This window comes from Lithobates pipiens, unplaced genomic scaffold (genome assembly GCF_037356315.1).
Source record: "Lithobates pipiens isolate NorthernLeopardFrog02 unplaced genomic scaffold, aLitPip1_a1.2 Scaffold_8, whole genome shotgun sequence".
In the NCBI taxonomy this organism is placed as follows: Eukaryota; Metazoa; Chordata; class Amphibia; order Anura; family Ranidae; genus Lithobates; species Lithobates pipiens.
In genome coordinates this window covers 74,426,451-74,451,149 of record NW_027507903.1, presented here as the reverse complement: position 1 = coordinate 74,451,149, position 24,699 = coordinate 74,426,451, and the positions used below count along the sequence as shown (strand labels likewise).

The 24,699-nt window shown below is 42.0% G+C and overlaps 1 protein-coding gene across 1 annotated transcript in view; it reads left to right on the top strand.

Moving 5' to 3' along the window:
• Positions 1-24,699, top strand: part of GNB5 (G protein subunit beta 5) — a 137,610-nt gene that overhangs the window by 71,197 nt on the left and 41,714 nt on the right. The window contains exons 7-9 of the mRNA XM_077474246.1: positions 1,115-1,247; positions 17,875-18,018; positions 24,173-24,264. Coding sequence (XP_077330372.1) covers positions 1,115-1,247; positions 17,875-18,018; positions 24,173-24,264 — 369 coding nt within the window. The remainder of the gene's footprint in view (positions 1-1,114; positions 1,248-17,874; positions 18,019-24,172; positions 24,265-24,699) is intronic.

Sequence of the window (24,699 nt, the reverse complement as noted above, 5' to 3'; positions counted from 1 at the left end):
CTGGTGGACCTTACTGTGTCAAGCAGCTCCTATTTAAGTGATGCCTTGATTGTGAACAGGTGTGGCAATAATCAGGCCTGGGTGTGGCTATAGAAATTGAACTCAGGTGTGGACAACCACAGTTATAGTATGTTTTAACAAGGGGGGCAATCACTTTTTCACACAGGGCCATGATGGTTTGGATTTTTTTTCACCTTTAATAATAAACACCTTCATTTACAAATTGCATTTTGTGTTTACTTGTGTTGTCCTTGACTATTGTTTAAATTGGTTTGATGTTCCGAAACACTTAAGTGTGACAAACATGCAAAGGAACAGGAAATGAGGAAGGGGGCAAACACTTTTTCACACCACTGTACGCACAGGACTGCTGTGCACTCCGTGGCCGCCCTGGAGATGTGTGAACCGGCTCCATTGAGAGCTGGTCACAATCTCCTGTCATGTGAATTGGATGCCGCGAAACCTACAACCAATTGGCAATAGTGTGAACCCAGCCTTAACGTCTTCCCTCGATTTGCGTTCTTACCCAAAAAAGAACCACATTGAAATGCATAAAATTATTTGGATGTCTGGATCAACTTAGTGTAATTTTTATATTGACTTTTAGTCACCTTTTTATTTTTGTAATGATGCTGAAGACGTACCCTTGTAGTAAAACTTGCACTGTTCTATCATCCCTAGCCCTGCAGATGCAACTCTTCTCTCTATTTACATCCTTCATATAGAAATTTTCTTCAGCACTGACCATGCCTACGCAGTACACCTTCATAGACTTGCATAAGGTCATACTGTCTCTAATCTTGGAGTATAGCCCCATACTCTCTTTGATAAATGATCAATTTATTTTCTGATCGATCTCTTCTAATAGGAAAAATTGATCTATAGTCAACAATCCATCCAGCTGGAAGTGGATTTTGTTCGATAATTAAGATATGACCATAAATTATTGTGTTGATTGAATCCAACTGACTGTATTGATGTGGGAATTTAGCAATTTTCTTTCCTTCCACCCATGGTAGGAGGAAATAAAATTGCATAATTTATGGCTTGCTTTATACAGGTTATCTTTGAATTTGTTGTGTGGTCTCTCACTCTCTGTGCTTCTTCCTTATAGGGGTCTGGACAATAAGTGCTCTGTGTACCCTCTGACATTTGATAAGAATGAAAACATGGCTGCCAAAAAGAAGTCAGTGGCTATGCATACCAACTACCTGTCTGCTTGCAGCTTTACTAACTCGGATATGCAGGTAAATACAATGGTCAGCAAGTGAAGGATGAAATGTGATTGGTTATCAGTTCTCTTCCACCATCTTAGCAGCTTAAAGTGAGCATATCTCAACTAGATTTTTAGTGGGAAATGGTTAGCATGTCAGGTTTTTAATGCTGTCCGCACCCAACCAGAGAATCACCCTCTCAATGTCTTGGTGACCACCGTCACCAAAACAGAAATTGATGGGAAATACAATCCATTCTCTTCTATTGACTTCCCCTGACTTTGTATCCTTGTGATCACACAGAAAGTGAAAATAAATCTTTCTAAAAGAAACAAATGGCAAATTAAAATCTTAAAATGTTTCCAACCCTTTTCCCTCTCTGCCCAAAACAGAAAAAAATGAAATGAGTTTGGGGTTAGGAACAGGAAGATACAGATTGCAAAAAAAAATCCCCACTCAACTAAGAAAAACTCCATGCTAAAAAAAAATGGAAATATTTACCCAGTTTCTTGTTCTGGTGATGGGGGCCATGGAACAGAATTAATGAGAACTTTCTTCGGTGGTGACCTAGACAGCAATAAAAAATCTTACAGAAGTTCAAACCATCCCTTTATTCAAAATAAAAAGAAAATGTTCGGACTATAATTTGGTTTGAATAAGTATGATCTACTCTGATTTCAAGTGGATGGGTACAAATGTTTTTGTTGTTGTAAGGGCTCAATGTTTTTGGGGCATGTATAGCTAGGCAGTTAAGCACACCATAGAGATTCAGCTTGTATATGTACTTAGAATCCTGTCAATATTGTCATGCATAAGGCAGTGTTTCCCAACTCCAAGCCTGAAGGCGCCTTACAGGTCATGTTTTCAGGCTTTCCACTATTTTGCACAGGTGATTTGATGAGTTTCACTGCCTTAGTAATTACCACAGCCATTTCATCTGAGAGAAGTCCTGAAAACATGACCTTGAGGACTGGAGTTGAGAAACACTGGCATAAGGTACCACTTTCTAAACCAGGGGTCTCAAACTCGTGGCCCTCCAGCTGTTGTGAAACTACAAATCTCCCTTGATGCATTGCAAGGCTGACAGTTACAAGCATGACTTCCACAGGCAGAGGCATGATGGGACTTGTAGTTTTGCAACAGCTGGATGGTTTGAGACCCCTATTCTGGACTGTCAATTGTTGGAGCCCACTAGACTTTCTGGGCTTAGGACCTGCATCATATGTCAATATTGTTGTATTATCCCGGAAGTGTCTTTTTGTGAATCTATGTGAACATTGGCTAACAAGCCACTGATCACATGCAACGTGTGTAAATTCATTGGCTGCTGCTTCTTGAAGCACCTAGATCTGCAGATGTGACCTGGCTGCCAGATGGTGAAAATCACATCCACAAGGCTGCAGCCAGTGTCCCCCTCTAACCGCTTCCTGTGCTCACCATTCCCTTCCCCCGAGCAGTAAACTGTTGGCACCAGTGCCAGATTACCAAATAGACAGAGAAGACACAGGCCTAGGGACCCCACACGGTTTAGGGCCCCATGATAATGGATCAAAATTATATTGATTTGATGTTAAAAGAAAATTACAATGTAGCTTTTGTGACAGACCTATCCAGGACAGAGGCTTTTGCAGAGGACTGAATGCAAGCTTATGGGCCCTGGATTTTAAGGGAACAATGCTCTGCGAGGTGAATGAGAACTACAGTCTGATCTGTACTAATTGGACTCAATCTTGTATATATGTATATATTGTATATTGTCTAATTTTGTTGTGGACTCTTTGTTGTGATCATTTGGGGTGTGGCTGTATTCCAATGTTCTATTGTGTCTGTCTGCTCTGGATATTATGGGATGTTTATCTCTATGGAGGGAGGGGGGATTCCTCCAGCAGTCCCCCTGCTGATAAGACTGTTTACTGATGAGAAGTTGAACACACCTGACCTGTGTGTCTATTGTCATTGGACAGTTTAACCCGCCCTCTTTTCCAAGGGTGGGGGGAAAGAGTCTCTGAGATATTTTATCTGTTGTATCCATGTATGATAATAAATCAGTTTTGTTGTTTGCCACTCCAAGACTGGTGTTGTCTGGTGACTGGGTGGGCTAAAGGGTCTTGGATAGTGCTGGTTCTGGACAGAGGAAGCATTGACGACGGACAGAGACCTGTTTGAGGACAGGGGTCCATCACAGCTTTCTTTAATTGTTTACAAAAGAAATGAATCAACTCAAAGAAATGAAAACTTTACAATAAAGTCTCTATAGAGAAAATACTGTATTATTCTTCATGTTCACGGGACGTTGATCAACCTTTCCTGAACGATTCAACTTGACAGCTAGAAACCGTGTCTAAAAACGGCTGTTTAGCCACATTTACATGCCGGGTTTGGTCTCGTTTAGCCGCGCTTAGCCGCGTTTGCGTCTAGAAGCGTTTGAAAAAAAAAAACGTTTATTTATTTTAAATAGCCAAAAATAAAAAAGAAATGAGTTACCGCATTTAGCCATGTTTATCATTCCATATGCCTCTAAACACAGCTTCTGAACGCATTTATTTGGGTTCCAAAAAAAGCCTCTAAACGCAACTGCCTAGAAACCCTTATAAACGACCCTCTGTACATGTACTGATAAGATAACATAGAGGAACATTGACAAAAGTGCCCAACTGCTCCTAAACGTCCGTTTACCAGCAGCAGTGTACATGAGGCCGTAATGTAACGTACTCAATAACAATACGTATATAACATAGCATACTCAATAACAAAGAGAAGTACAGCCAAAGCTTTGCTGTGCGTCTCCTGTGGATCGCAGGAGTGCAGTTTGTTCTGCACTGCTGAGACCTGTTTTCAGCCTTCAGTGAGCCGAAACCTGCTGTTGGCTGACATCACAGAGCTGGTCCAGGCTGGGGAAAGATTATGACCGCATGGTTGGGATCCGCCCAGCAGGCTGGACCAGCATCCAGATCAGCCTTTCAGAGACCTGCTGAGAGCCTGAGCCAGCCGATCCCTCCCCTCCACAGCCCAGCAATCTAGTGAGCGCAGGGGGAGACAGATCAGAGAGAGCCTGATAGTCACCAGCTCTCTGCTCATGGAGCACTGAGAAACAGGTGATTGAGGTTTTGATCGCTTGGTTCTCAGTTTTATAGCCTGGTGGAGGACAGATGCAGCATTCACCTAGGAAAGTATGATTCTTAAAAAAGAAAAAAAATCCCAATCTTTTCTTTTAAACCCTTGCCCACCGCCCCACATACATATACTGCAGGGCAGTGGCTCCTGTGTGCAGAATCACGTACAGGTACGCGCCAAGGGCAACTCACTCCCGCTGTGATTGGACACAGTGGGAGCCAATCAGTGGGTCAGGCGGACCTGATGTCCGCCAGGACCTGCCGGTCATTCCCAACAGAGGCAGAATGACGGTCTGCCAATGTAAGCAAGGCAGATTGCCATTCTGTTAGTAGAGAAGACAGAGATCCTGTGTTTCTGCTAAGCAGGAACACAGACCTCTGTCTTCCCACAGTTAAAGCACCCCCCACAGTTAGAAATCACTCCCTAGGGACACATTGAACCCTTTGATGGCCTCTGATGTTAATCTCCTCCCTGTCAGTGTGATTAGTACAGTGATAGTGCATTTTTTTTAGCACTGATCGCTGTATTGGTGTCACTGGTCCCCATAAAATGTCACTTAGTATCAGATTTATCTCACTGTCGCAGTCCCGCTAAAAATCGCTGATCACCACCATCACAAGTAAAAATAAATATACATATATATATATATATATATATATATATATATATATATATATATATATATATATATATATATATACTCCATAAATCTATCCTATAGTTTGTAGATGCTATAACTTTTGCGCAAACGAATCAATGTACACTTATTGAGATTTTTTTTTACCAAAGACATGTAGCAGATTACATATTGGCCTAAAGTGATGACTACATTTTTTTTTTTTAAATGTTTTTATTGGATATGTTTTATAGCAGAAAGTAAAAAATATAGTTTATTTTCAAAATTGTCGGTCATTTTTTGTTTATAGTGCAAACAAATAAAAACGCAGAGTTGATCAAGGACCACCAAAAGAAAGCTCTATTTGTGGGAAAAAAAAAGGACATTGATTTTATTTGTGTACAGCATCGCATGAGTGTGCGCAACTGTCAGTTTAAAGTGGAAGTAAACTCCCCTATCGTTTTCAGCCAAGGAAGCTGCCATCTTTGCCTCTGTTTAATCTTAAACTGCTATGGTGCTGCACATGTGATTCATTATGACACCAGCCATTGGATGGTTTGATAGTTTGGCTGAGAGCACAGCCAATGTGCAGTTAGCATTCCCGGCATGCCTTTTTTTTTAACTGTTTAAATCAATGGGTTTACTTCCACTTTAACCCCCCTGGCGGTATTCCAGAGTCTGGCTTGGGGTGAAAATTTTGTACCATTAGCAGTAACCCCGAGCCAGACTCGGGACCGCAACGCTGGATCCAGGAGGACGCTTACTTACCTTGTCCCTCGGATCCAGCGATGTCCTCTCCGCTGTACGAGCGAGACGTCCTCCGCTCCATCTATCACGGAGCCGAGCTCTGTTCCCTGCGAGCGTTGCGACGCACGGGGACGGAGAACGTCGCCAAATTCAAAAAGTGAAACACACACATTACATACAGTATAATGTAATCTTACGGATTACATTGCTGTATGTAATAATTTCACATCCCCTTTGTCCCTAGTGGTCTGCCCAGTGTCCTGCATGCAGTTTTATATTATAAAAACTGTTCTTTATGCCTGGAAACTGGAGATTGTCCATAGCAACCAAAACTGTCCCTTTACATCAAAAATGATTTGAGACCAGCTAGAAAACAGCGATAATAAATTAGAATCACTCGCAGAATTGAGCGATAGCGATTTGTGGGGAGATCCGTCATCAAATACTGAACAGTAATGACAGTGACAATTCTGCAACTGAGCAAATTTCAGTGTTTTTGATTTGATTACATTATTGAATATTTTTTATTATTGTTATTTTATTATTTGGTATAACTATTTATAGTTATTTATTATATTATAATTTATGATTTCATTTTTCAAACTTTATCATATCAGGGATGTCTGCTAGACTCTGGTTTGGACAGATTTAAGTGAGTTATTCCTAAGAATTACAGAACTACAATATAAAACGCCATATTTTCATGCAAATTAATTGTACCGCTTTCAGCACCTAAAATCCTAAATAATCGTACCACCAGGGAGGTTAAGTAACACATTGCTCTATCACAAAAAATGGCCTAGTCATGATGGGGTAAACCTTCCGGAGCGAAAGTGGTTAAAGTACATAAACCTTACACATCAGGTTCACATTACAGCTTGCATCTTAAATGTTTATCTTTTTTCAGCTGTCACTTTGTATAAAAAATTTTGAAGCAACCTTCTTTTATGTAACGTACAGTAGTGAGGGTCATCTCTTTCTAGTGGCCGACATGCACACTACTTAGTTCAGTGTTATCCCACTAGAGCACACATGAGAAACCTCCACAAATCTGGCAGGGGGGCCCCCCAAGGTTGCAATTGTCTAGGGCAGGGGTCTTCAAACTATGGCCCTCCAGTTGTTCAGGAACTACAATTCCCATCAAGCCTAGTCATGTCTGTGAATGTCAGAGTTTTACAATGCCTCATGGGACATGTAGTTCCGCAACAGCTGGAGGGCCGTTGTTTGGAGATCCCTGGTCTAGGGCCTCCACAGAGTTTGTTCTGGCACTAGGTGGCACCTGTGCACATTCGATCCCAGTGGTACAAGCACTGGCTGCTATTGCTGTCTCTTTCAAGCTCAATAATTGCTGGAGTGATTAGTATGATTGCAGCATAATTATACTCAGCTTAGTGGATGTAATCTGGCAGCCAAAGGGCAGTCAAGTGAAGTGGCTGAGGAGGCACACAACTGTATTGTCTACATTTGCCTTTAATAAATCAACCTCAAGTAGGAAGTGGATTTACTAAAGGCAAATAGACTGTGCACTTTGCAAGTGTATTTGCTCTGGAGTAAATGAGGTGAAGCTTTACTTTGCAAAGAATACCCAATCACATGCAAGGAAAATAAAAAGAAACAGCATTTTTGCTTGCACATGATTGGATGATGGAAGTCAGCAGAGCTTCCCCTCATTCACTAAGCTCTTGCTCAGTTGTACTTGCAAAGTTCACAGTTTATTTGCCTTTAGCAAACCAACCCCAGTGTGTCTTGTGGATTTGCAGATCATTTGTTCATTGTTTTGAGTGAAGTAGTGGAGATCTGATTGCAGCAATGTTTTTATTTTTTTAAATCTCCATAAACCCGAGACAAGATCTCACATGGTACGGTTGTGCTGACCTGAACTTGACTTTTCCATTTCTACCGAGCATCAGAGATATCTGTACAATGACATGTTTGATCTCTAAAAACCATACCTAAAAATCAGCTACAGGACAGTATTTTAAACATTACAGGTCACTTAGGAAACACATACAACTTAATTCCTGAAAATGTGAGTCATAGAAACATGTTGAGTCTAGTTTTTAGAACTACTTATCAATGCATACTACTGTATCTGTGTTCACAAATTGTGCTCTGAATTCACAGTGACAGTGCATAGCTGTATAGAATTCTTCTCTAATGCCGCGTACACACGACCGGACTTTTCGATGGATTTGGTCCAGCGGACAATCTGACGTACTTTGCAGCTGAGGTCCGCCGGACTTTCAAACGAACGGACTTGGCCACACACAATCACTCCAAAAGTCAGACGGATTCGAACGTGATGACGTAGAATAAGGAAGTTCATAGCCATTAGCCAATAGCTGCCCGAGCGTCGGATTTAGTCCATCGGACTAGCACACAGGCGAACTGATTTTTTGACCGCTCTCGAGTCCGTCGGAAAGATTTGAAGCATGTTTTATTTCTAGGTCCGCCAGACTTTTGGGAAGAAAAAGTCCACACGCGATCGAATTGTTAGACGGATTCCAGTCTGCCAGACCAAGTCCGTTGAAAAGTCCGGTCGTGTGTACGCAGCATAAGGCTTATCACATCATAATATATTTTTTCATCATTTTCTTTACTTATCCAAAGATTATTGGGAAAATGGATATATTAATTTATGAATAGGATAGAAAACAGGAGCATGATGAGAGTCTACAACATTCCACAATGGGGCTTATTACTGCATAGAAGCAATGAGATAAAATTTAGGGCAGCCATTATCAGAATTGTTTAGAGTCCATTCACTGCTATAGCGTTGCAGTGACATGTGTTATGTGCTTAGTGCACTGTGGTGCCACTTATTGTGAAAGGCACCACCATAGCGCAGCACAATGCATGGTGCCCTGTGTGTTGCATTGTGCTGTGAAAAAAGATGCAAGCTGCAATTGTTTTTTGTGTGTGTTGAGGTGCACTACAACTCATTGATTTTGAGTTGGCTACCTAACGAAGCAAAGAGCAACGCGCCTCAACGCATGGAAATGCGTGCATTTCAATGCACTGTGTTCTGGTGTGAATGAGTCCTTAGTAAAGCAGGAAAACATTTACTGATGCAAACTGCATTATAATGAAATAACATAGCAGACAGAACCCACAGATGCCAATATGAATTTACTCTGTCAGTGAGATAAATTCTGATTGGTTGTTGGACTTCTTAATTACAACCAAAATCAAAAACTGAAAAATCAGCACAATCAGTGACATAAAAATTACAATCAGAAGCATGCGCCCCATGTGTTGATTTCTCTGCTGTTAGAAGTACTGTATTTATTGGCGTAAAACACACAGTTTTTCACCCTAAAAATTGGGTGCAAATATCATGTGCGTGTTATACGCCAATACTTCAATTTTAGCTGCCTCAGGGGGGACAGGGAGGGGGGCCGGACGAGCGCTGTCAGATTAAATACAGTGGGAATATCCTGTTTACTTGGCGGCCTCTGTAATAGGATGTCCCGTCTCCTGGGAAGCCATTGGACCACTGCTCTGTCTATCAAAGGAGATTCTCACTGTATGTAATCTGTCGGCACTCGTCCCGCCCCTTCCTGTCCCCTCTAGGCTGCAGATGGTCATCAATCAGGCTGCACTAATGGTGAGGCTGCTGCATTGATGGCAATGGTGAGGCTGCTGCATTGATGGCACTTGTGGGGCTGCATTGATGTAGACTGATGAGGCTGTATTGATGGCACTTGTGAGGCTACAGATGCACATTGATCAGGCTGCATTGATGGCACTGGTGAGGCTGCATTGATGGCTCTGGCGGGGCTGCAGATGGGCACCGACCCTTATTTTGCTTCAAAGTTCCTTATTTAAATTGTAATTTTTTTTCCCTGAAACTTCCCTCTTAAAATTAATTTCCGTGCTATATGCCTGTGCGTGTTATACGCCAATAAATAGGGTAATTGCTCTCTGTAATGGCCCCCCACCCACTGCTACTGTTAATACAACTAAAGGGCTGTCACAGGTAACAGGTTCTCCTCGAGAACCTTTCTGCCCAGCTTCACCATTCATATAAGCTGTATTACAATGTATATGAATGGCACATAATCCATAAATCATCCATCTATCCTTCATTCTTCTTTATTCTTAGATTGCTTTCCATTCACAGAAGCTGTAGTATGGCCTCTATGAAGGGAGGAGCTAGGCAGAAGGCACGGGCATAGTCAGGCTCTCAAAAGAGTCTGTAACAGCCTGTTTGTTGTATTCAACAGAAGTACAGCCAAAACTTGTTTGTCTGTACTTCTCCTGTGGATAACAGCAGTGCAGTCCATTCTGCACTCTTGTGACCCATTTTCAGCAGCCCGATGTTGGCTGACATCACAGAGCTGGTCCAATCTCTGGAAAGATCGCGACTATATGGTCGGGCTCTGCCCACATGCCTGGTCCGGCACCCGGCTTAGCCTCTCAGTGAGCCGCTGAGAGCCTGAGCTGGCTGCTCCAGCTCCCTCCACAGCCCAGTGCACCAGTGAGAACTGGGGGGGGGGGAGAAGACAGCAGTGATTGGTAGTCACCAGCTCTCTGCTCATGAAGCTCTGAGAACTGAGCGATCGTCGGTGTTTGATTGCTTGCTTCTCAGTGTTAGACAGCCAGATGCTGCATCCACCTAGGTGAGTATGATTCTAAAATAAACACAAATCTCATACTTCACTTTTAACCCCCACCGAAGATTACGGTGGCAGGAGTTAAGGGCAGGAAAATTTTCACTAACAAAAGAGGAATCAGCACCAGGGACATATCCTACTGACTGTAATTTATATCCCTTGTGCTGATGTTTCTGTATTTGAATTTGGCTGTACTTAGGTTTTAAAAATAAGATTTTTTTATTGAATAATGTATGATGTTCAAAGTAAAGTTTCATCTAGCAACTAATCCATCTGACCATTTGAGATCATTTGTAATTTGTGATTATAGATGACTGCACCAATATGAATTCAGTCTTTGAAGTCAGATGAATGCACATGAATTCAGATTCTGGTTGCTGCACTTATAAATAAGAATTCTTTTTTGAATAAGACCCGATGTTCAATGCAAAGTAACCTCTAGCAACAAATCCAGATGTCAGGTTACTGCCATCACATCATCTGAGATCATTTGTAGTTGGTTGCTATAAATCACTGCACTACCTTATTAAGTAGGCCTATTGTGTGTCCATCCTTTTCCATCACAGATAGAAACCTAGTATCTATCTGCTTTGTATGCACATCTGGGCATGTTTCTCTTTGCTACATTTCCTTTTTTTTGTTTCTTATAAACGAGTCCCTTTAATGTTATTAATTATTTGTCTTCTATCCTCCACTGTGAAGTTATAGGAGAATGCCGCCTTTAGTTAGAAATTTAATTTCAGAGCCGTAATGGGGATTTTGTGGCGTAATTCCATGTATTCATCACATCAGAAAAAAATGTAAACAGCCGAGTTCTTGATAGCTGTAATCTTGGAAATAATGATGCCCTTAATTATTTTTGGCTCTCCTTGTATTCTAGACATTAAAATAGAAATATCTGTACATTTTTATTTTTTACCATATACTAGGTCTAAGCCCTTGTACACATGGTCGGACATTCTGCCAACCAAATCCGTTGGATTTTGTCCGATGGATTGTGTCTGAAACTGTTGCATACACACGGTCGGACCAAGTTGTCGGAAAATCCGATCGTTCAGAGCGTGATGACGTTATTTCGTAAGGACGGGACTACGTTCACGCTAGTAGCCAATAGCTTTGGTGTAGGAATTTGATCTGAGCATGCGTGGCACTTTGTCCGATCGGAATTCTCTAAACATGATCGGAGTATGTCCGATCGGACCAGTTTGTCGGAAAATATTTCCAACATGTTGGAAAATTGGATCCGACGGATATTCTGACGGAAACAGTCCGATGCATGCCACACACAGTCGGATTATCCGACAAAACGGTCCGATAGGACACATTCCGACAGAATCTCAGACCGTGTGTACAAGGGCTAAGAGTCATTGGTATGTGATCTGTAATGAGGGAAAAGATGAAAGATTTATGCACAGAAAAGAAAGTACCAAATAACCATTACAGGGTTTGTCGCAATAAATTCGTATGTAGCTTGATGGAAGGAAAACCTTGGTAGTTAATAAGTGTTTGCTGCTTTGTGGACAAAATCAAAGTACTTCGCTTTTTTTTTTATTCTGTTTACTTTCTTGGCATACGCTGTTACAATGACATCAGTATTATTACATTTCCTATATGTCCTGTAGCTTTGGACACACTGACAAGACTGTCATGTGACCGCATCTGACTGTGTGGTTGTTCCACCACGGCACGGACACTGTCACTTAAGGTTAAGCAACATTGCCCTAAACAAAACAAATTACTAGGTCTTTCTGGTTTGGCTGCATAACTGAAATGAATGGAATAAATCCATTGATATAATTATACAGTAGTAGAGCATGTAAGATCTAATGGTGGCGATCCACATTTCAATTTTTCGATTGTATTAAAATATTGCATAGCCAACATAAGATTTCACTTATCTTTATTAGATATGGGGGAAATTTACCATTTACTGTAAACTATACAGATATTAGCATTCTCAGGTGTTCCATGCTGAAAAAAATGCACAAAGCTTTTCGTCATTTATATTTATAAGAGCACTGGGGAAACCCTGAGGTATGGGGAAATGTTCCTATTACTGTAAGTTATACAGATGTCAGGATTCTTGTAGGTGTCCCACAGCCAATGAAATGCATAAGACCTTGGGCCATGTACATTTTTAAGAGGAGGAACCCAGAGGTGAACCCAAAAGTAGTTGACTTCCGTATAACAAAAAACCCTAGTGTCCTTGGTAGAAACATGAACGTGAACCCATGATGAGACAAGTACAGGAACTACCATTGCTGAAGTGTTTTTATACTGTAGGTATAGGTTAGTGGCTGTCATCCTGACTTTGGCTTCTCTACCCAGCCAGTAAGTCACCTAATGAGCAGTGGCAGCTCCCATATTTGTCCCCTCATATGCCCCTTTATGGGCAGTAACTGTTGTGAATCACCTATGTACTTCATTAAGTGCTGTAGAATTGAATATGGATGAACTAAACTGTTTTAGTATCTTTAAAGAGGAATGTTATGAATAGTCTGTTTTTCTGGTTTTAAGGGAGTAAGGTGTAAAACTGTATATCAGACTGAGCTCCGTGACTGCAATGACTGAAACAGTGGGTGACTTATAGCTTTGTATGTTAGATGTTTTTTTCATACTGTACATCAGTGGTCTCCAAACTGCTTGCCTTTATCCAGCCCTTGGGGCACAATTCCTTCCACTGATACGAGACACTATTCTGCCTACTGATACCAACAATAAGGCACCGGTTCTAACATTGACACCAACAATGGGGCACTATTCCTTCCAATGATAGCAACCACCGGGCATTATTCCTCCCCCTAATACCAAATGTGGTGTTGTATAGTTGCACTAATGCTGGGAAAATTTCCCCTCCTACTGGCTACAGTCCAGCTCTCCAAAAGTCTAAAGGGCAATAAACTGGCCCTTTGTTTATAAAGTGTGATGACCCTGATTCTTTGCTATCCCCTCAGTCCCCCCTCAGCTCTGTTGGACATGGGGTCCTCTGTGGCTCCATGGACTCTTCCACATCGTCCTGTTTTTCTGCCTCAAGGGCCAATTTCCTACCCTGCTTCACACAGGTGTTGGATTAATGGCTTAGCTTATAAAGACCAGATCCCGAGGGACAGAGGTATCTTTGATTCCCACTATACTCAAAGCCTGGACTCTACTTCTGCAAGGTCTGCCATCACACATGGAAGGTATGCTTCGCTTGGTGCTAGGCTAGGGGCTTTCAACCCAGGAAATTCTGTGTGTGAGAAATCCTGGCTTTTTTACAAACAGACCTGCATCTGGCACTTAGCACTATCAAGAGGCAGGTCTTTGCATGTGTGCTCTTGCTACAGAAACTGCTAGCCTCCCACCCTTTGAGACTTTTTGTGGAGGATGTCTTTCATGCAGCTGCCCCTGTTTATTTCCCCCATTACTATGTGGTATATGAATTTAGTTCTTTTGGCTCTTCACAAAAATTACCTTTTCAACATTTAGGGTTATTCCACTCTCTCTCAGATTGTGTATTTGTTGTCATCAATGCCGGTCTCAGTCTATATCTATGGGCTCTATTTGTTTTAATTGTCAGGCTGCTTGCGTATTCCTACCTACCCTGAGCTCCCTAGAGAAGACCTCAGGTATCCCAGGGCCATTTATTCCGTTTGGAAGGGGCTCTTGCGTGTCTATTGGTTGGGAAGCAAGCAGCGTACTTGTTGCTGCCTGATATAAGTCATTTAGCTTTTTTTGCCACCCCTTGGTGGACAGGACACTGCTTTGGAATGTCCCAACCATCAAGATCTAAAGATCTAATGCTGTGCTTGTCAATGAATGTAAAAGCAAATAGTATTTTTGTACTAAACACAAAATCATTTTCTCTGTGTTCATTGAATGACACAGCACCAGCCCCTCCGCATTCTATGCATTAAGGCAAAAAACCTTCTGTGTGCAGCTCCTCCCCCAGCCCCACCTTTACCTGAGCTCAATCTCGATCCAGTGATGTGCATGAGAGCATCAGCTGTCCTGTGTCTCTTTTCCCTCAACTCACAAAGCAATGTGAGCCATTGGCTTCTGCTGCTGTCAGTCACAGCCTGTGAGCCAATGAGGGGAGATCAGGGGCACATTGCACAGTGTAGGTAAGTATAACATGTTTTTTATTTAAAAAACAAAACTTTAGAATCATTTTAACTTGTTCCTAACTGCACTGTGGCCGGAAAACGACTACAGCGCGGTCGTCCAGCGAGCGTCCATGGATGTCCTCCCAGAACCCTGTCTCCTGGGGTGAGCATCAGCATGCTTTTGACCACTGTGTCCTTTGGACACAGCTGATCACAGATCGTGGTAAAAGGCCAATCACAGCTGCCTTTTACCGTAGGCTTTTTTTTCTCACACACTGTCTGTGTGCGGAACGAACAGCTGATACCCGGCAAGGCTGTCAGTACTTTGTTTATTATGATAATCCCCATCAGTACTTATCAGTGCAGCTTATCAGTGTCCATCAGTGCCGCCTCATCGGTGCCTATCAGTGCAGCTCCCTCAGTGCCCATCAGTGCAGCCCCATCAGCGCACATTAGTGAAGAAGAAAAATTGCTTATTTACTGAATTTTATAACAGAAACTAAGTAAAATATTTGTTTTGGTCTTTTTTTCGTTTTGTTTAGTAAACAATAAAAAAAAATAGTGGTGATTAAATGCCAGCAAAAGAAAGCTCTATCTGTCTCAAAAAAATGATAAAAATGTCATATGGGTACACTTTGTCATTCAAAGTGCAAGAGCACTGAAAGCTGAAAATTGGCCTGGGCAGGAAGAGGGTTAAAGTGCCCAGTATTGAAGTGGTTAGGCTTCCACTGGCATATGGACGTTTTGGGCACAGGCAGGGTCCGCACCTAGGCTGTGTTTTTCCTTTTGTGCCTAGTGTCCTACTCAGGAAGGTGGTGCTATAACCCAGTGGTCGGGATCTAAAGATCTCCGCTGTGTCCTTCAGTGAATCTAGAGAAAGGGATTTTTGATGAATACAAAAATCCTATTTATTGGAAAAACTTTTACCAGAAAGTATGAATAGTTTTGTTTGGGTTGTATCTAATATCTAATTTGGCTGAGTGACCAACACATTGATTATAGTGTTTAGACCATTTAGCCAATCCAAACCTCAGAATGTACTGTTTATACATATATATTTAGTTTACAGGAAGAGATGCTGTTTTATATGATTAAAACTGACTATATGCCAATAACAATCCATCTACTTGGCCCAGCTGTTGGGTAGCTGATTTTTGACAGATTTGGCCAGGCATATTTTTAACAGTGTTTTAAAGATCTTACCATTTTGAGTAAGAACAGAAGTGGTTATAACTATATATAGATATATATTTATACAGTATAATGATAATGATGAAAAGCTGTTTTTGCTAGTATGGTACTGATTTCCAGTCATAGCCTTATCTCATTTTAAAAGAAAGCACAAGATCTAAATTGTCATAGTCAGTAATAGCATAGCTTATACATGATCCATCACATGAAACATTACAGTACCACACCATCCCATTTTTTTTTATCTTTGAAATAAAAGCAGTGATGATATGCAAATTCCAGTAATCCTTAGCAACCAATCTGTTTTCACCTATGTAGATTTATCTTAATGTGGGCTCTAAAAATAGTTGGTAACGTATCCTTTAATTATAGATGCATTTACACCAAAACAAAAAAAACGGAATGACTTTGAAGGATCACAACATACATTCATATAGAAATACAAAACTTTATTAATAACAAAATGTTGCTAAAAAATACAGTCATTGAACTCCATCACACAGCTATCCCTGTCCAGCCTTTGAGAACACTTTGTATATTATTCATATCTAGTCAGTGTGTCACCTTCAATATATCATATATACATTATTGTGACTACTGGTATGGAGGACAAAGGGGATTCTTCTTCCTCCACATGTTTCACGGATATATGCTTCCTAAGGAGTAGGAGAAAGACTGTTTTCAATAACTGCCATTTCCAATGACAATGGCAGCCACCATAGAGGTCCCTTGAGCAAGGGCAATCAAGAAGCCCCTTTGGGGTCATGGAGGCACCAGGAGGCCATGAATGAACCAAATCTAATGATAGCTTGTATTTTTACTTTCCCAAGATGTGTCCATAACCGTTAGGTATAACTATAGGGGATGATAGTATCACTGCCGTCCTATCATGAATCCACTGGGGGATCACAGTGTTAAAATAGTTTCTAATATCTCAGTAAGCATTGCACAATATTTCTCAAGAAGAACAGCAATGGATCCTAAAGCAAAGTGGGAGAGAAGGGGGAGAGAGAAACTATGTTTCCCCCCATCTTGGAGTAGAATGTGGCCTTTATGAATACAAGGTGTTCTCTGATTGGAAGAAGTAGAGAAGATGGTTTGAATGACGTCAATTCTCTACCTCAACCAATCACGGAACACCTTATATTCATTGAAAAAAAAGAAAAATGTTCTCTGAATGGCAGTAGGGCAGACTGAACAATCCCCTTTTTCAGAGCTCAGAGAGGAAGCCGCTGGCACAACACCCAGAGGAACTTAGCTTTTACTGTATGTATCAGACACTATTATAGTGATTTTCAGCAGCCCTCCAGATATCAGATATGGATGGTTATCAAGCCAAGCTGGACCAATGTAGGTTTGCAAAACAAAATCTATCCTTCATTTCTACTATAAAGAGACTCTGTCATTTAAAGCCACCAATAGCTGCTCACATGTATGGAACTATTACTATCAGTCAGCCCAATCAATAAGGCAAAGCACCCATTCTACTGAATAGTTTTGGAGCCTCTTTGGTTCCTCCTGCTCACCCCCAATTTATGTGTGCCTATTTGCTGCCTTCACGGCCAATAGGAATGTGCAGGAGGCACTTAGGTTTCAGAGCTTTCAGAAAGGGTTAGAGGTCTGCCTGGTGAAAAAAACTGGAAATTCAAGAAAGACTGAAAGCTACTGTAGGTATTTGTAGGTATCTCCGGGTACTTCAGCATCCTTATGCCGCGTACACACGGTCGGAGAATCCGTCGGAATGCGTCTTATCGGACCGCGTCGTCAGATAATCCGACTGTGTGTGGTATGCATCGGACTGATTCCATCTGAATCTCCGTCGTACCCAATTTTCCAACATGTTGGAAATATTTCCCGACCAACTGGGCCGGTCGGACCTAATCCGATCATGTGTAGCGAATATTGATCGGACCAAGTGCCACGCATGCTCAGATCAAATTCCTACATCAAAGCTATTGGCTACTAGCCTGAATGTACTCCCATCGTAACGAAATTACGTCACCGCGTTCTTGGCAACCGCTAAATCAGACAACTTGGCCCGACCGTGTGTATGCAACAGTTTCGGACACAATCCGTCGGACTAAATCCGACGGACAAAATCTGACTGATTTGGTTGGCAAAATCTCCGACCGTGTGTACGTGGGCTTTGAATCCCATTTAGCGTTATTTTGTGACTTAGTTATAAGGTAGGAGGGTTGGTCAAAGTTTCTAAGGGGCAAAGCAGACATACTGTAGTAAAGAAAACATAACATTCTACATTTCTTAACATATTGTGCTTGTCTGTATTCCAGATCCTGACAGCCAGTGGAGACGGTACATGTGCTCTCTGGGACGTGGAAAGTGGACAGCTGCTGCAGAGCTTTCATGGACATGGTGCTGATGTTTTGTGTCTGGATCTGGCACCTTCTGAAACAGGAAATACCTTTGTGTCTGGAGTAAGTGCTGGAAACCTTTCCAATCCCTAACATTTTACAGAAACAAATCACAAAATTCTGTGTAACCATTTCATTGTCAGAGCGCAGTGAAAGCAATGGTATGCGTTTAGCTGCGACTGCCTTTCTGACTGCATTTGAAACTTGGTAAAGGGCACAGAGAAAATTAAATGCCTTTAAGGCCATTCCTGATTGGCTCCCAAATCTTGCGTCAGTAGCCTTACGCTCATGCGTTCCCATGCAGCTCTCACTGGTTCCATCATGTCCTCTATGCCACTACTGTGCCCTTTCCTGTGGAGGTCAGCAGGAGGAACCAATGAGAGTTTTGGGGGATACAGGACATCAACGCTGTTGGTTTCCCAGCAGATTTCAGGGAATCATTTGCTTATCTAAATTCAAATTCTGAATGTTGGAAAATGTTCATTTGATCAGCGGCTGCCGCACTGATCAGTATATTCTGTGGAGGAGTCCCATTAGAATACAATAGCTCAGTTGGGAGGAATCCTTTATCCGCCTGGCTTGTGTGGATGGGGGAATCCGTTTTTATTTGGGGTTTTTTTGATCAGCCCCCCCGGCTGATAAAAGAAAAAACAATATGGGATTGAATCGCTCATGTAGCCCTGGGCTTAGGTAGAGCTGTGGTTTCAGGCTTTTCTGATGGATGTTTCATCAAAGAGTGTAACACAATGTTCTGATTGTGTGCCCAACTAACCACTTAGTGATTCGCACCATTGGTATCCACACATATGGATTCCGGGTAGACCTGCTTTTTGAACAAAATGTCATAAAACAAAATTTAATTAAAGCGGGAGTCCGCCGGGACTCCGCGTTTTTTTTTTTTTTTTAAAGCCAGCAGCTACAAATACTGCAGCTGCTGACTTTTAAAATAAGGACACTTACCTGTCCAGCGCGCCCGCGATGTCGGCACCCGAAGCCGATCTCTAGATCGCCTCTCGGGTCCTGCCGCCGCCATCTTGGGTATGGGAATCAGGAAATGGAGACTTTCGGCTTCATTTCCCGGTTCCCTACTGCGCATGCGCGAGTCGCGCTGCGCAATAAGGACGGTCCCCGCTGCCTCTGGGATCTGTGTGTTTCCCAGCAGGCAGCGAGGCACTTGCGGAAAGGGGCGTAATCTACGCCCCTTTCCGCAGAGAGCTATCCCGGAAGTGGGTGCAGATACCTGTACTGTACAGGTATCTGCACCCCCCTCCCCCCTGAAAGGGGCCAATTGTGGCGCCGGAGGGGGGGAGGATTCCGATGAGCGGAAGGTCCACTTTAGGGTGGACCTCCGCTTTAAGTTAAAATCTGTATTATATAACGCTACTTTTTAATTTTTAATTGTCAAATTTTAAAATAATTAAGTGAAACTGTGATCTATATTAACTTTTCAGAGTGAAAGCCTTGCTTAACTACTTCAGCCCCCCGGAAAGGTTTTACCCCCTTCTTGACCAGGCTATTTTTTTGTGATACGGCACTGCGTTGCTTTAACTGACAATTGCGAGGTTGTGCAACACTGTACCCAAATAAAATTGATGTCCTTTTTTTCCCCCCAAATAGAGCTTTCTTTTGGTGGTATTTGATCACCCCTGCGGTTTTTGTTTTTTGTGCTATAAAAAAAGCAACATTTATTATTTTTTGCTATAATAAATATCCCCAAAAATATATAAAAAAGGACATTTTTTCTTCAGTTTAGGTCGATATGTATTCTTCTACATATTTTTGGTAAAAAAAAAATCCAAAAGTTATAGCGTCTACAAAATAGGAGATAGTTAGTTTTATGGCATTTTTATTATTATTATTTTTTTTTAATTAGTAATTAGTAACATTATAGTGGACACATCGGACATACAGCGATCAGAGCTATAAAAATGCACTGATTACTGTGTACATGACACTGTCAGGGAAGGGGTTATATACTAGTGGCCAATCAAGGGGTTAAGTGTGTCCTAGGGAGTGATTCTAACTGTGGGGGGATGGGCTACTACTGACATGACAGCAGGGGCGGACTGACCATTCGGGCACTAGGGCACTGCCTGAGAGCCCCATGTCACTAAGGGGCCCCATCAGGGTTGACAGCCTCAATAAAACCAGGGACAGTATGTAAAAATCTGTGTTTTTTTTTTAAATCCCAAGATTATAGCTACCCCGCCTCTCCAGCGCCTTTTCATTGTGTGTGTATTCTGTGTGTATACTGTGTGTGTATATTGTATGTGTGTGTGTGTGTATACTATGTGGCCCCATAATCTCATATTGCCTGGGGGCCCCATAATCTCCTATTGCCCAGGGTCCCCATGAGTTGTCAGTCCGCCCCTGCATGACAGCGATCACTGCACTCGATGACAGGGAGCAGTGATCTCTGTCATGTCACTGGTCAGAACAGGGAAATTCCTTCTTTACATAGGCATCTCTCCGTTCTGCGTCTCCATGACACGATCGCCGGGACACCAGCAGACATCGAACCAGCGGTTTTTATTTTTTGCTCTATAAACAAAAAAAGACCAACAATTTTGTAAAAAAAAAAACAATATTTTTTTTTACTTTCTGCTATAAAGCATTCCCAATAAAAAAAAAATACAAAATAAAAATTCTTCATCACTTTAGGCCAATATGTATTCTGCTGCATATTTTTGGTGTATTGATTGGTGTGCTCAAAAGTTATAGCATCTACAAACTATGGGATAGATTTATGGACTTTTTTAAAAAAAATATATAATTTTTCACTAGTATGGCGGTGATCAGCGATTTTTAGTGGAACTGCGACATTGCGGCAGACAAATATGACACTAAGTGTAAAGTGTAAATGACACTGGCAGGAAAGGGGTTTACACCAGGGGCAATTAAGGGGTTACATGTGCTCCTGGGGAATGCTTTCTAACTGTGATGGGAGTGGAAGCACTGGAGGAAAAGAGAGATCTGTGTTTCAGCTTGGCTAAAACACAGGATCTCTCTTTTACTCCCTGACAGAACAGTGGTCTGCCTTGTTTACATAGGCAGACCGCCGTTCTGCCTCTCCTCCGAACGATCAGTGAGTACCGCTGGACCCGGTGATTGGCTCCAGCTGTGTTGACGGGGCGAACACACCTCAAACACCCTGCAAATTTGGGTGTTCGGTGAATGTTTAAGGTTCGGCGAAGGTTTAAAGACTATACATTTTCTTTAGGTTCAAGATATATCTCAATCTTCCTTATAAAGCCAGCCATACATGGTTTGAAATTCATATGGTTCAGCAGTGACTAGCCGAATTTCAATTCATATATGGGCACTGTGGTTGTACCGGAGTCAATCTACTGATCAACTTCTGTACAATTACCCTGTCAGATTTACCCCACTCAATCAGAGCCGCAGGCTCTAACTTGCAATGCTAATCTGAGTATTCTGATGGCGGGGAAGTCTCCTCACCTTCAATACAAAGACACAGCGGGGAGGATTCCCCCATCCACCTCAAATGTATGGATGGAGGAATCGGTCAGTTTTTTTCCCTTCTACGTGCTGGTTGAAGGAAAGAAAATGAAGTCATGTGTTGCCTAAGTCTACCCCTTCCTGTTCTTTTAGCATGTTATCAAGGCACTGCTAGCAACAAAATGTCACAAAGCTAATTTATCTAACAACTCTCTTAAGAAATGTTAATAAGATAAGAATCTACAAAGAGAGAACTGAAGGGTGAGACAACCCAGAGTCCTGGTGACAGGTCTGACATCACTTTCTATGTCTGGCTCTCCACAGTATTCTTGGTCTGGCTCCCACTAGAGCGATTTGAGATGTAATTTCAGTCACACAGAATCGCATGACATTGGATTCAATGGTGCCCGTTCACATCAAGCGACTCCATGCGGTGAGATTTTGGAAAGGTTCCTGCACTACTTTGGTGTGATAAAGGCCTCATGCACACTAAGCCTTATAAACACTGATTTTAGGGGTCTGACGTTTTTTTTCTGCCTCTAAACGCCCCTACAGGTTAACTTATGTATTCAGGCACACATAGGCGTTCAGAAGCAGAAAAAAAACACTGCCTGCATGTCCAAGAACAGTAGTGTTTGGCAGAAAAAAACGCTTGACACATGTAAACACATCTAAATGCACATTAACATTAGGCGTGTCAAGCGCTTGAGCATTAAAAGGGTGTTCCAGCGGGGATTTTTTTTTAAAGTCAGCAGCTAAAAAAAAGTAGCTGCTGACTTTTAATAAGGACACTTACCTTTCCAGGGCGCCCGCGATGTCGTCAGCCCGAGGCCGACCCGTCACTCGGCTCTTGGTTTCCGGCACCGCCATCCTCACTAAGGGAAACAGGCAGTGGAGCCTTGCGGCTTCACTGCCCGTTTCCTACTGCGCATACACGAGTCGCTTTGTGAATGGGACGCACTGTGTTAGGAAACACACAGTTCCCAGAACACAGCGCACCCCAATACCCAGAAAACAACGCGAGGAGGAGAGAAGACCGAAGATCATTGCAGAGTAGGAAAAGGCAGATTAGGAAGACAGGGGTCTCTGGTAAGGTAAAAATCTTTTTTTTTTCAAATGTTTTATTTTTTCTTTTTTTACGAATATTAATGCTGTTTATTTTTCAGGGTGGCCCTCCACTTTAATCTATTTCAATGGGCAGAATTATTATTATTATTCTGGCTAATGAGATGAATTAAGGCCCAAGTGCTTGATGTGGCTTAACACACCTAAATACGTTTAGACGTCACACATCACATGTCAAGGCACCTAGGAGGAAAGGTGTTTAGTAGAGCTGGGCAAATACCCTGTGTGCATGGGGTCTTAGCCCTTGTACACACGGTCGGACATTCCGACAACCAAATCCATCGGATTTTGTCCAACGGATTTTGTCCGAAACTGGTGTTGCATACACACGGTCGGACAAAGTTGTCGGAAAATCGTTCAGAACGTGATGATGTTATTTCGTTACAACGGGACTACGTTCAGGCTAGTAGCCAATAGCTTTGGTCTAGAAATTTGATCTGAGCATGCGTGGCACTTTGTCCGATCGGAATTCTTTACATACAATCGGACAAAGTCCGATCGGATCATGTTGTTGGAAAATCTTACAGCCCAGCTCTAAAACTTTGTCGGTCGGATATTCCGATGGAAACAGTCCGATGGAGCCCACACATGGTCAGATTATCCGACAACATGGTCCAATCGGACATTGTCTGATGTATGTACAAGGGCTTACTGTGAGATTTGGTTCACATCCATGTGGTTGCAGTTGATGCTGTTTTCTGTCTTGTTTTTTCGGGAATTTTGCATTTTAGAACACACAATTTTGATGCATTTTGCATGCAGTTTTCATGCGTTTTTTTTCTTAACCAACTGGTTGTTAAAGTGGTTGTAAACCCTTACAGACCACTATTTGCTACAGGTAAGCCTATAACAAGGCTTACCTGTAGCTAAGCAGGATATCTCCTAAACCTGTACGGTTTTGGAGATATCACCTGTATTTGCATGTGCCGATGTCATTGGCACATGTGCACTGAAGTAATGGCAGTACGTCCTGTTGCTTCAGTTAGATTGTGCCGTTACCGGCGGCTCCCCTGCTCGGGACGTAATCGCGGCTCCAGCCAATCACAGCGATACCTAGAAGTAACTCCAGGAGTGCCGGCGCTGGCTGGAGTGGTGAACAAGGACCGCTACGGGGGCTTTGATCTAAGGTAAGTAATACAGAATGAGCTAGTATGCTATGCATACTAGCTCATTATGCCTTTGTCTTGCAGGTTTTAGTTTTTTTCTAAGTGAGTTTACAACCACTTTAAGGAGCAGGTGCCTGCTGTGTCCTTAACAACCAATGAGTCATCAGCTGTTAGCGGGGGTCCCTGCTGACAGCTGAATATAAAAATAAGAATTGGCAGCAAAACACATGTAAAAATGCCATTGAAGTCTATTACATACAAACACAATTTGCTGCAAGAAAAATGTCCCTGACCCTTTCTAAGAATGCAGCAGCTGAAAAATGCATACAGTGGGTATATGTGAATGTGTAATGTAGTAAATGATGTTAAATGAAAAAAAAACATATTTTTCTACCTTCCTGTCTACCTTTAAACAATGATGTTGACCACAATATGTCGGGTCCTTTTTTTAAAGTATTATATGTGATTACCTTGTTAGAGAACTGTTAACATGCTTCTGTTTTTATTCATTTTATTTACCTTTTTAGGGATGTGACAAGAAGGCTATGGTATGGGACATGAGGACTGGCCAGTGCATTCAGTCATTTGAAACTCATGAATCTGATATCAACAGCGTCAGGTCAGTAGCGCAGTGTTGTAATACAGTGGTGGATCAACACACCACATACAGTATTTGGCCACACAGTTACTTCCTCCCGCTACGAAAAACTGTCCTACACGTAATAATAGGGGAATACACCATAATCAAAGGCAAAACTTTTTTTAATTTTGGAAAGAGTAAAGAAGGGTTATAACCACTGTCCTCTTTTGTCATCTGTGTCCCATTGTTGAGATTTTCCTTCACTTCCTGTTCTATAGTCAAAACAGGAAGTGAAAGGAAACCTCTTCAAAGTGAGGAAATCCATGGTTGTCACCAGAACTAGTCTCCATTTGAAGTCTTCCCTTCTATTTCAGTTCTGGTTATAACCCATACTTAGTTTTTTTAATTGGCGTTCACTCTCAATGATAAGTAATGAGTGGTAAACAGGACAAGTATGGAAGTTAAATGTCCCTA